We start from the raw sequence: 13,310 nt of genomic DNA, 5'->3' as shown, positions 1-13,310 counted from the left end.
GGGGTGTGGCTATGAATAAAGTTTAATTCATGATAGTCAGGCGCACCACACTCAGCCCTAATAGCTCCAAGCTACCTGCTAAGTAAGTCCGGGTATGCGGTAGTTCAGCTAAAGGTCCCATATCGTGTAAAACCGGATTTCCCTTGCCTCTGATTAACATCGTGGAAGTATCAAAACGCACGGTAGCCAACTAAATCCACACAATCCATATTAGAAAACCGAGCCTCTACTTTGTGGCGTCACATTGGTAAGCTCATCATCATTTTTTACAAAGCATTTTTTTTCAAAGCGGTTGTCATGGCGTATTTACCGACCAGTTTTCCTTATCTGTCCGCCGGGCTGTGGTGTAGCCTAAGTTTCACTCTTGAAACGGTTAGCCAATCAGAACAGAGGGGTCGTTAATATTAATGAGCCGTAAAGACACAGCAACAGGTAACACTTTGTAAGGCTCGGAGAGATGCTGGAAAGTGAACATGTAAAAACGGATTGAGAGCGTTTTAACATGACACCGCACAAAAAGCGTTTAATGGACCTGAAGACATAAAATAAAACAATGGAAAGTGGAGAATTATTAGCTTAAAAGACTTTCTGTTGTAATATGATCAATTTTATATGTGTATCTGTCTAGACGATGTGGAATAATCGGGCAGAGGGCAGTCAGCATGTGGAATACATGGACACATCACAGGCACCATGCTGGTGCTGGTACTATCTGGCAGACTGTGGAAGGTGGCACAGGTTTGAGGTACCCCAACCCTATATCACTATACAGATCAGTCATAATCTGTCTGTTAGTTTGTGAACTAAGAATTGTTTCCTGATCAGTGTTGTTTGAATGGCAGGATGATCCAGATATCTCCCTCAGCACAGATGATATAGAAAGGTGTTACCTAAAAGACTCCATGGGGGTTTTACAGACATGTTCATCCACTGGTGGCAGCAAGATCGATTTCTCAGGTATTTGAGTATTTTTTCTTGTTCACATAAAGTCTTCATTTGATTTATAATGAGCTTGTGTGGGTGACATGATTAATTTCTCTCTATTCAGCAATGTTACAGACTGACTGTACCACAGGACGGCAAAGGAGAATCCAACGATCCTGCCACGTTCAGATAAGGTGAAACAAGGGATTAAATAAATAATTACAATTAAATTAAATTAATTAAACTTAAAGCAATAAAGAGTGGACGAATCAATATTATGCAACGTCCATGTACAGTCTCGGTTTCTGACAAAATGAAAGTGAAAGTTACTGTCAGCCCAACAGACACTAACCACTCCTCTCCATTCTAGGTGTTCCTGTTTTAGCTCTGTCCCTGTTTTCTGGGAAATGGTTGATCCCAAACTGCCATATCAGGTGATATGCTAAATCGAACTATTTAGTAAAGCAAATATCCATTCTGTATCATTTTCAGATTTTTTTTTTTTTTTTAGCATTTTTTACATTGTAGAAAAAAAAAAACCTCAGGCAAATAGTGTCTCTACAGATTAAAACAGCAACTGGGCAAGTTAAAGTATTATGGCCAAATATATCCCACTGGAATTCAAAAACTGAATTATTAGGTCAAATATGGTTCAGTTGGGTGCAAAGTGATTACATTATTATTTATTATTTTACAGTTAATCCGTCTGAATGAATTCACCCCTGAGTATCAGACTGTGGCAGATTTTGTGAAGAACGACGGGTTGTTGGACAGAACCATCGTATCAATCAGCAGGATACAGAACTTAGACCTGTGGGAACTCTATTGCAGGTAGGTGGCTTTCCATAAGCTGTGCTGTTTATTCTACTGCACCTGCTCCCTCTGCTGGCACTCAAAATGGCCTTTCTATTCACTCTCTGTGTTATAAAGGAAGAAGAAACAGCTGATGAGGATTCAAGGTGTCAAAGAAATCAACGAGAGAAGAATATTTCATGGAACCCAAATCAGCAATGTGCACAATATTTGCACATATAACTTTGACTTCAGATTACCTAGCGCGAATGGCCATGTGTTTGGAAAAGGTGAGTGAGAATGATACAGTAACAAGTCCAAGTCCAATATATTTAATAGTGTAATATGTCCATTTCTGCACCAGAATTCCTCTAGTTAATCTATTTTTTTTCTCACTTAGGGACATACTTTGCAAGACATGCGTCATACGCAGATAATTACAGTAAATGGAGCACTGATCCATTGCCACTGTATGGCGGGGCATCACAAGCTGCACAAGGCCAACAAAGTAAAATAATATTTTTAGCCCGGGTGATGATTGGAAAGTCAAAGATGGGACACAAGGAATTCCAAAAACCTGATCATGAAACTTCAACAAACAACCACGACAGCTGTGTGGATAACATCAAGGATCCCAAAATCTTTGTCATTTTTGATCCAAATCAAATATATCCAGAGTATTTGATTCAGTACTGCTGAACTCAAGAGAACATTTGGAAGTGCAACATGCTTACATCAGACTGTCTGGATGCAAATGTTTGCATAATTTCAGCATATTTCTCAATGGATTTTGTATTGACAGCTATGAAGAAACCATGGAGAGCTGAAGGTTGCCAACAGAGAAGCACTTTGGAATTTCATGTCTTGAAAGGTTATTTTTCCTCTACCGCTGTTTTTCCAGAACATAATTTTTTTTTTTTAAATTTTAATACAATGTTGAAAACAAAAATTAACATTAACGTTATTTTGTTCTTTTTTCTATGACAAAAGCTCCAGTCCATAATTGCAGTATGGTTAATTATTGAAATTATTTAGCTGATTACTTATAGTAATCAGTAAGAAAACATTCTTTTCATTTGAAATTTATTGTCAGAGCTTTAGTTACAGAGACTGAAGCATGACATTCAAACATATTTTTAGGTTGCAAAAGGTTTGTTTACATTTACATTGCATCTTATTGTATTTTTAATTCAAGTCACTTGACAAAAACTTTAAGTGACAGTTTAAAACAAACGTTGACTATGGTGAGTTAAACAAATGTCTAAACTTCTCTATGTTGAGAAGTATGTTTTTGCACACTGGATACACTTGGATACATCATGAAGTCATTGACCACCACAATGACTGGAAAAGGGGCTTAGAACACATCTTTCCAAGAAAATCATTGAAAAGATGGATCAATAATTTGCGGATAAGCTACATTTATTTACTTTTAGATTATTTAAAATGGTTCTAGAGTGTTTACAACTCTGCTTTGGTCATTGGCTAGTAGCCTACCGGTTATCCAGGTCATTCTTTACCTTAAATATAGTTAAATTCATTATAACAGTTTGATTTTGTTTATGACAAGGTTTGTATGACCTCATGATCTTCTTTGATCTCCAAACAGAAGAGCTCTATAAATAAATTGCCCGGCAGAACCAAACCAAAAGGTCACCGGTGTTTATTCATGTGGTATTTATTAACGTGATCTTATAATATCCAGCTTTTCATGTTTTGGGACTGGGGTTATGAGCCTTCTAAACTAGACTTGGGGCCTGAGGCGTTGCTAGCAATTCTAGGCCCCCTGACAATATGAGTCAGGGCCCCCAACCTGATGCATCTAACTGAATACAGAAGGGGCTTCCTTAACCAGAAATGACAAAAAATGTTTCTATAATATTCCTGGTGGGACTAATAATGGGTTATTATAGCCTCATCATACATATTTTTTTATCTGCTGTGGTATTTTTTATAATATCCTACTAAGATGTATTGTAGGATTACAATTTTGTTCTTTTTCATAAAGATTTATTCACACTCATCATGGTAACTTTGTTTCAAACGTAAAAGAGAAATCTTTTCCTAGAACTTTCTTTCCTCCTATCAATTTTGCCAGCTGTACTTGAGGGAAAATGTCAGCAGAGGTCGCTACTGACACAGTAGATGTTTCAGCACAGGAGTGGGCAGGTCAGCATTATTTGAGCACTTAAAAATGGCACATTTCTTTACCATTATTTTTGTAGGAAACACACTCAATCCTTTAGTTTCAATCAGCAACTGCTCAAAATATTTTCAAACAGCCAGCAGTCAGCTGTGGTCTTGTATCCTCTTAGCACCATCCATCAGTTAACCAACAACTGGTTGTTGGCCAGATATAAACGGAGTGGAGTTACAACATGGAATTGAGGGGAAGGGAATTGGTTCTCACCTTTGCCAGTAATGTTAAGAAGCCCACTATCCTTCACCTCCAATTCATCACTTATTTAACACAATAACAGTCCAGGCATTAGACCACATAGTTGTGAAAAAGCAAAACAAAGGCTAACATTAGCACCCAGTAACATTCACTTAGTATTTTAGTGGTTTAAGACAAGTGGATTTAATCGGTCAGTAGCAAAAAATGACAGGGGACAAGACACTATTGTTGCAATACTGGAAACGTTTTTTTCCAGCCTTTCCTATCAGTCAAGCCACTGGTTTTTACTACATGTGATGGTAAGGTTGTTATAGCCTTTGCATAATGGTGGGGTGGTTTATCAATATTCATTTCTGCAGCTTGGCAGCACTACAGGCTACAAGTTATTTGGACTATTTAACTGGTTTGACTTTTCATCTCAGTCTAACAGCTGCACTTCAGTGGCATGTCGGTCACCATATTAACTGTCCATTATGTTACTGATAGTCTTTTTTCTATTTTCTGTTTTTATACTTGATGGGTTGATTAATGGGGTGATTGATCGACTGAATTGTTGGACAGGACACGTGTGCATGTGTTCTACTCTAGCAGCACCTTATATGGGATAGGTGTCTGACTTGGAAGTCAAAGTAGAGTGAGAGTAGTCAGTAGTATCCATACCTGAGAGTTTGCAGGCCTAAGATCGTCCTTGAACTTCAGTTGGCTGAAATACCAAGGCTTAAGGTAGCTTTGTGTTCTTTGAGTAGCCATTCTATGCTTCCCCCACTCCCACATGCTTACATAGCAGGCGTGGTAGGGAGGAAATCTTTCATCTGTCACGGGCCTGTCTCACTTCCTTCCCTAGTTTACCTTCCCCTTTAAGCCCAGGCATCGCAGGTGTTGCTCCTGCCGTCAGAAGTCATGTCTACCGGATATGGAACACCCAAACACAGATGGAGCCATCATGTGCGAGTAACTTTCATCTTTTGAGTGACAAAGGCAGCTTATGGGTAATTGGCAGCGGGGTAACAAGGACTGTCTCTACTCAAGTACAGGAGGAAAATATTACTCAGCTGTAATGAGGCAAGGCGGCTTATTTGCAAGCTCCTAAAACAGATTACTTGTATTTTTCATTTTAGCGTGAGTGGATGTGAAAAGGCTAAATTGAAATCCAAACATGGTCACATTAATAATTTTTCCAAAGTTTTCCCTGCGCTGGATTGGATTGGATTGGATTGCACTGGTTGCTGGAACAGCGGATTCTGCATATCTGCTCCTTGGCCCCACTCCCGGTGGTGTGGTCAACCACACAGGCAGGAAGAAGAGGGGGCATCAAAGTGCTTCCTCATTGGGTGTCAAGCTAGCGTGACCTGGGAAACACAGAGACACATTCAGATGGGGCTAGACTTGCAAAAAAGAGGACCTCTCTGTTTCCCCTCTCCGCAGGGGTCATGGGACACCACCTTCATATGCAATTCTAATGAGCTTTATCACTATGGATAGAGGAATGTCTGAGGAAGATCCAGGATTGGAGGGCTTGACTTGTTTGGCCAAAAACTGTAGTTGAGTTCATTTCTGAAATGTTATATATCCATTTTTGGTGAAAAAAAGGATCATTACCTGAAGTTCATCATTAAACATTTCTAAAATATAGATGATCCAGTCTGTAAAGGCATTGTCATTTCATCAACCAAAACCAACCAATCAAAAGTACAGCACCACAATTTGTTTTATTTTGTGCTATCAATCAATATCAATATATAAATATTTCAAGAATTTTTCAAATGTTGGCAGTCTACAGTGGAACAACTCTCTTCATTTCTTCTAACTGGGACATGATTTGGAGTGTTTGCATCTGTGTGTGTGATTTTTCAAGGGTGTTTGAGTGTACATTTAGAAATTTCTAAAAGAGGACGCAATTTATCATCATAGGTTATACAACAGACAAAATCTTTGATTTTATTCAAGCTGAGAAAATCCTAAGCATTACAACCCCCTTATTCCACTTGACACACACATTTTGTGAACATATTTAAGGACTGAAATAAGCTGTACAGAATAATCTGTCCACATGTAGAGCAAGTCATATCCCAATTATTTTTTCTTGCTCAATATCGTACAGTCTAGTGTACATTGTTTATATGACTGCATAGTATTTATTGGTTCCTTAGTCTTGAGTTGAGTTACTGTATATGTAATTGTTTACTAAGACCATAAATAAGACATGCTATCCTCTCAGTAAATTATTTTATGGATAAGATGGGCAGATTCACTGATAAGTAGCAGATAGTGTTACAAAAAGCTGTTTTCTACACATAACAAATGCATGTTTGATTCTTATTATTGCTATTACATAACCAAACTGCATGTGTTGTGTTATTTCCTCATAGATGAACATTAAGCTTCATTGCATGCTTTAAAATGCTTAAAACTCTGGCTGGACTCTAGTTGTAAGTAAATTAGTGCGTTAAGTTTTGTACCTTGTTAAATATTTACAGCTTGGTGAGCTCAAAGCCAGGCATGTGATTATAGCCTCTTTTTGATGTCAGCTACATCGGCTGATATCAACATGTTGATGAGTTGAGTGAAAAGACCAAGTCTAATTAGTAATTTCTCTCAGAAAACTGTCTTTTGGGCATGTGTGTGTCTGTGTGTGCGTGTGTGTTCGTGTGTGTGTGTGAGTTAAAGAGAGGGAAAGAAAGAGAGAGAGGGAGGGAGAGAGAGAGTGGCACGATTCTTTTCTGTTCCATCTCCCTCTGTCAAAAAGGTCTCCATGGAAACCAAGAATAGGTAAGGGGATTGGAGAGAAATGAGTTCTTAAATTATTCAACATCTCGACATTTCAAAGACTCAGAATAATCTATTTGGAAATTTCAAATAATTTACGTTGTTGAGCGGCAAAGGCGTCCTGGGGGACATCACTCAGCTGAGAGCAAAAATCATGTTTTTATTATGGAAAAAGGTTCACTTCTCTTTTACAAAACACAACACATTTTAGGCTACACGTTTTCTATAATTTAACCAAACACCACAATCATCAAAAACATCTCCTACTATCATTTTAACAAGCTCTCTCTGTGTCACAAACCCATTCTGTGACAGTAATCACAACCTGATGTCCCTGAGCAGAGAGGAAAAAAAAAACAGAAACAGACATTTTCATGTAATCGTCTTGTAGCCTACTGTAGCCGATCTATTTGGAGAAATGAGAGAGGGAGAGCTAAGGTGACAACGAAAGGGCACAGTGTTGGCATGTTCACATAAAATTACACATATTAATAAATTAAACTGATCGGTTGATCATATGAAATAAAATAAAACATCTTCATTTGACACAAGGAACACAATACATAAGTAATAACCTTTCTTGCTTGGCACGAGAGGCGTAAGACTCGGTACAAGCTTTGGCACAGTTGAAGAGTTTTCTCATGATCTGTTTTCATTTACAGTTGCAACCATTTAAAATGCACCAGGTGCAAACAAACTTCAGTGTCTCGGACAACAGTATGCTGATTGACTATGCATCATGCCTTAACCTGTCCTTTTAATTGGTTGCAACAATATGTACATATAAGCTTATACAGTATATGCATTATCAGGGGGCAGTACCTGAAGATGTGTTAGCACTGGCATGCTTTCATGTTGTTCAATTACTGTTTTGTCTCATGTTTGAAATAGGAGCATGAACAGCAAAACTTCAAGGTTAGATCACCCTGAGGATTGTTGATGATTTTTACTCATTTAAGAGAAAGATTATAGACAAATCCATATTCACCAAACAGCGTTGAAAACATGAAAACACATTTTGCAGGAATTATTTTATTTCAATACCATTGCTTTTTTTTTTTTCAAATTAAGTGCTCTAACCTACCCAAAACTGGCAGTTGAGTTTTTAATGTCAGTTAAATAAAAATTGGCCCAGAGACATAAATCCTCATCAAGCCCTCTAACATTGGTCTCAAGAAGTTTTCTTTTGGATTTCCCAGTTACTTGCCTTTGACTTGAAGGTGACATTAGGCTTATTCATTCACCATACCGCGCATTCATGGCACCATAGGGCAGAACCTGCCTTTTTGACCCTCAAATCCCAAACATGCCAACCTCAAACAGTCTTTCACAGGGATAACAGGCTACCATTCACTAGAGACTTCGTCCTTCATGCCTTGAACAGATAGCTTTTAGCCTCCAGCTCTTTCATATCCTTAAACCGGATAACTGGTCTCCTCTTGCCCCATTCCCTGGAGGACACTCCATCTTCACTGAGGGAACGCCTTAGCACTTCTCTCGGTTCAAAGATCTCCCTTTTGGGTCCCGAGCCCGTTCTTAGTCCTGAGTCCCTGCCGCTCCATGATGTTCCACAGCTTGCGCAGGTTGGACTGGGTAATGATATCGTCGGGTTTGAGCTGGAGCGCTCGCAGGTAGTTGGCCTCAGCTTCTGGAAGTTTCCCATTCAGGTGAAGGATGGCACCGAGGTTCATCAGAGCGGCCGGGTACTGGGAGAGGGCAAAGAAATAGTGTGAGGGGAAAAACAGCAGAAGGGGATACAGAGTGATCTTGATATTACCACAAAGTAAAAACATTAATGGGCCATAATGCTCTTATGGTGAGATACGTGAGATATTAGAGTGTTGAGTTACAGGATTACTGCACTTGTGGCAACTGTAGCCACTGTTTGTCCTTGAATTCCTCTATTTTGGCAAACTATTTTGAGCTTGCCCTTCTGAGCCCTATGTTTCACACTGACTCTGATATGCGAGACATATTTCAGGACGCTTGCCAGGTTTCTTGTGGTAGATTAAGGCAGGGGCTCTGGTGAAATTTGCTTAAGGCTAAGAAAATCAAATATGCATTAAATTAGCCCTAATGTGACCTCACAGTAGCTGGCATGGTCAAATTTCAGAGTTTGTCCTTTGACAGTGCCGTGGTGAAATGAGCTTTGGAATTGAATTACAGAGTTTGGAGGGAAGATTACAATTGATAATCTATATTTGGCTGTGTGACTGGGCACTAGAATATGGTAAAATTGCCCCCACACTCCCTTACACTTGATTCTTTTCAGGTCAGCAAAGCTAGAGCTGAAGCTGACTGGATCAGAGGGGTTCACTTGTTTTGCCCAGAGCAACAGTTCTAACCAGGAACTGGCTTGGTGTGACTGTGTGTGTGGGTGTGTATGCATGTGGCGTGCATGTGTGTGTGTGTGTGCATGTGCGTGCAAGTATGAGTATCAACCAAAACCCCCATGCAGCAGTGTGTTTAAGGTCCTTGATCCTATTTAATCAGATTGCCCCATTTGAAGTGGCAAAGTGAAACCACTTGGCCGTGACCTGAGTGTCCTGCATCACAGACTGGACTCTCAGCAAGCCACAACTAACAAACACACCCAAATCTCATCCCCACCTCCTCCGCATCTCGTCCCCCAGACCTGGACTTACTCCCAGGCCTGGGTCCTGACTGCCTGACATACGGTTAGCCTCTTGGCAACTACTTCACAGTTTTATTTTCCTCAAACACAACTTTGCCTTGCCTTGTCTTGATATTTCACTTGTTTACATTCCATTTCTCAAGTAGAGTCAGACCCGCTTTTAAGTGGGAGCTTGTTTGTCTCACCTAATGGAACAAAATGCTTGAGTTCGAATATTTCAAGCAGTAGACTTGAAGACACTCCAAAATTAATAATGCAGTTTCACACCAAGGGTAGTTGCACTGCAGTACAGACTAATTTTTTTAAGTGGGCGGTTGTTTGTCTCACCTAGTGCAATAAATGAATGCTGGAGGCGTTTGACTATCTCAAGCAGTAGATTTTAAGACGCTCCGAAACATGTTCTGCCTTCTGTACCATGCAGGAACCAGGTGTAAGCAGCTGAGACATGTTAAGCTAGATAAATGAAGGCCCTCTGTCACTGTAAACAACTGGGTGATATACAATACACACTCTGGACAAAATCACGGTAAAGGGACCAGGGAGCATTAGAAACGGAGCCCTGTTTACATCTGTCCTGTGTATACAGGAAGGCAGCCAGAGAGTAAATCGGCAACTCCTCTCTCTTTGGGCTGAGGCAGTGATTTGTGCGGTGGGGCTGGTCTGTCTGTAATGCATATACAGTGAGAAGGGCGAAGAAAGGGATGTAAGCTCTTGACCTTTAGCAAGTTGGATATATTTGCATGAGTGAGGAGGCAAAGGGTAGAAACAGAATCTGCCTCCGATCCTTTTTAGTCAATTCAAAATTAGTGTTCAGCATCTGAAATGGGCCCCATAAACTCAATGATTGCATTATTCACAGTGTTACCAGCTTCGCTTTAATGCCATTTGCACAGTTAGTCAGTAAACATAGCCTTTTCAGCTAAGAGTAGAAATAAATTTGCATTACATTATGCAATGAAGCTCCGTTCGAGAGGTGCAAATAATGAAGCATTTTAGTCTATCAGTGTATAAAAAGAAAAACTCTTTCCAATCTTTCTCTGAAGGCACATAATTATTGCCTTTCTCAGCACGTATAACCAGCACTGTCTGAATCTTTCATGACCTGAAAGCTATTGGAATAAGTTGATATTTGAGAGCCTGTCACTCACTAAGCAGACATGTACAGGGAAAATGTCAAAGACAAGAGGTGCTTTGCTCTTGACAAATGACAAGAGAAGCCCTCAGCATGTCTGAATGGGCACATGAGGGCTCTCTGACTCCCTCTGAATTAAAATATATAGCTATTCATTTGAGTAGCTTATTTTTACAGGATAGAAAATAAACACGGCTTTTCCAAACTTAAATGGACAACCAGCACACAAAGCTTTCCACTCTTCTATTGAGTTCAGAAGACAGTTAACTTTAATTTCATTAACGTTGCAAACTGAGCAGTTTTCAGTCTGATTTGTAGGCAGTTACTCTACATTTAAGTTCAATTTTACATGGCTTCTCGGACTTTCACGTATCAACTGACAGCCAAACCTTATCTAAAAAGCCACAGACACTACACAGGTTCCTGTGCCTGTTGAAATATAACACTGGTTACTCCGCTGTAGGATTGTATGAAGATGAAAGTCAAACCCTCTCTCCTGACTGCAATGGCAACATAAGTCACAGAGCACACAGTCACCCAACAGACTAACATGACAAATGGCCACAGGAAGCCCCATCTAGGTCTTGTCTAAAAACACAGGGGTTCCTATGACTCTAAATTACCTCTCCCAGACGAGTCCACGCGCCCTTCTCCTTTGAAGTGACTGATTGATACTAGGCAGCAAGAGGAGAGCCCCAACTTCCTCAACCGCATATGCTGACAGAGAGAGACCTGATATACCGCAAGGCTCAGCCTGTCGCACCGTACTGACACGATCAAGTGTTTACTTTGAACGTGAATACTTTGAACTGAATGTGTGAATTTGATATTGGAAAATAGTACCCAGTGAACTCTTCTATCTTTGGGATTTCTGTATTTGAATAAGCACAGTGAGACATGCACAGTAGTTTCCATTTTGTATTCAGTCATATCAGTTTTTGCCAATAACAACACTGCTTTAACAATAATGTCTATAACTGTAATACGTAGCACGCTGTGTGTGTGTGTGTGTGTGTGTGTGTGTGTGTGTGAGTGTGTTTGCCTTAACTAACAGAGCCGCCAGTCCAGGTACTTACATCTGGTCTTAGGCTGGCTGCACGCCCATATTGCCTCTCTGCTGCCTCATTTAGACTGGCCTGTCTGGAGAGGAAGAGGAACACAGAGAAAAAGGAGGGAGAATGAAAGATGGGCACATAACACAATCATTTATATTCATTATTAAGTTTTCACTAATACTAATTACGATTAATCATTGTAAAGATTCATTACTGTACTACTAATCATACAAATTACTGTCTTTGTTGAATATTCAGTTCTGATTGGCCAGTGAGCGCATTCACATAACAGACCGCTGTTTCATATGGAATCATATCACTCCGCAGTCGAGAAGTCTGGTCATTTTTGTTGATTTCTAATCAGATTAACTGGCGACACCATGTGCCAGAAAGATGTTACTCGTTACTGCAGACAAACACTCTTCTCACCAAGTCAGGAAAATGGAACTTTTAATTTATTCGGAGAGCATGAAACATTTGGTGGTTAGAGGCTGAACAGCAATCTTACCAGATTTGTTTACGTTGCTATGGTTACAGACTTGCTACAGTGTAGTCACAGATGTTTCAACACAGTCCTGCTGAACTATTTGTTTTTAATGAAAGCTTGTAAGGAATGCTTGTAATAAAATAATTTTAAATTAATGTTTTGTGCCAAATGATTAATGTCTTTAAGTAGCCGTGTAATAAATGGGATAATGTAGCGTACGCTTCGTGTTTGGGTCTTGATTCGCCCTGTCGGTCATACTTGGTGATTATAACTGACTCGCTGTACATTATCCCACACTTATTATTCATCAGTGTGGAATGGAACAAAGAGATGAAGATAATATTTTGAGGATGATGTTGATGCAAGAAATGCTGTACCAGCCAGTCAACCCCAAATGGTATAGTTAATCTGCTCTGTACATCTGTATGCAAAGAGTACATGAACCAGACTTGCTGTGCCAAAGTTAATTAAATCAAGAAGGCCATCATTTCCAGACTTAGTAATTAATATTTATAAGGCTGTGACTCAAGCAGATATGTCTCTGTTGAGCTGGCATAAAAGTAGAATATGCCTTGAGAATACGGGCAGCATTTTTTCAGGGTTAGCTGAAGTTCACCACTGACTTTTCATAGTCATCGCTTTAAGAGAGTCATCTTCCTTGATCTTTGTTTTGTGTGGTCAGATGCTGCAGAGTCCCCCAGAGGACAGAGAGAGACTCAGGGAATCAGATCTGAAATGCCCTTCAAAGACAGGGAACTGCTACACAGAGGTTAGAGGCATTATTTCTCTTTCAAAGCATCAAAAGAACCACACTGCCCCTTCTGATAATCATGTAAAGAGCAACTGTGGAGAATGCATTATGAGTGAAATCGCTTATGCATTGGCTGCCTGTAACATTAAGGGAAGCACTTCCAAGACTACAGTGAGTCAACTGATAAAAAGTGGCTTCATAAAAACACAAAGGATGCAGAGTATAGGCCTACAACTTTGTGTCTTTTGCAACATTTACAGGAAAATCTTACATCAAACAAAATTGTCAGGTCATTATTCTAATCCTGGTTAGTTCAGCCAATATTTGTAAACATGAAACAATCTCTCCCCAAGATAAGCCAAGGAGCCTT

At 39.8% G+C, this 13,310-nt stretch overlaps 2 protein-coding genes across 4 annotated transcripts in view; one reads left to right on the top strand and one right to left on the bottom strand.

Annotated features, from left to right (window-relative positions):
• Positions 1 to 171: 171 nt before the first annotated feature.
• On the top strand, positions 172 to 3,739 carry LOC139658285 (protein mono-ADP-ribosyltransferase PARP11-like). 3 transcript variants are annotated; one of them, XM_071536372.1, is made up of 8 exons: positions 172 to 247; positions 629 to 745; positions 866 to 957; positions 1,049 to 1,118; positions 1,295 to 1,358; positions 1,622 to 1,755; positions 1,855 to 2,006; positions 2,117 to 3,739. In XM_071536372.1, the coding sequence occupies exons 2-8, from the start codon at positions 663 to 665 to the stop codon at positions 2,413 to 2,415; spliced, it is 894 nt and encodes a 297-aa protein (XP_071392473.1). In that variant the 5' UTR covers positions 172 to 247; positions 629 to 662; the 3' UTR covers positions 2,416 to 3,739. The 3 variants fall into 3 exon arrangements, with proteins under 3 accessions (XP_071392473.1, XP_071392472.1, XP_071392474.1); XM_071536371.1 differs by having other exon boundaries at positions 843 to 957; XM_071536373.1 differs by lacking the exon at positions 172 to 247 and having other exon boundaries at positions 574 to 745.
• A 3,246-nt stretch (positions 3,740 to 6,985) lies between these two features.
• LOC139658284 (protein O-mannosyl-transferase TMTC2-like) overlaps positions 6,986 to 13,310 on the bottom strand; it is a 29,024-nt gene continuing 22,699 nt past the window's right edge. Inside the window, exons 10-11 of the mRNA XM_071536370.1 lie at positions 11,724 to 11,787; positions 6,986 to 8,586 (exon numbers count right to left, since the gene is read on the bottom strand). Of these exons, the coding sequence (XP_071392471.1) occupies positions 8,383 to 8,586; positions 11,724 to 11,787 (268 nt within the window). The 3' untranslated portion in view covers positions 6,986 to 8,382. The remainder of the gene's footprint in view (positions 8,587 to 11,723; positions 11,788 to 13,310) is intronic.

This window comes from Centroberyx affinis, unplaced genomic scaffold (assembly GCF_046629955.1).
Source record: "Centroberyx affinis isolate AG114_WGS23_722 - 3 ecotype Tasmania unplaced genomic scaffold, CSIRO-AGI_Caff_v1 ptg002864l_1, whole genome shotgun sequence".
Lineage (NCBI taxonomy): Eukaryota > Metazoa > Chordata > Actinopteri > Beryciformes > Berycidae > Centroberyx > Centroberyx affinis.
This window is presented reverse-complemented; position numbering and strand designations above follow the sequence as displayed.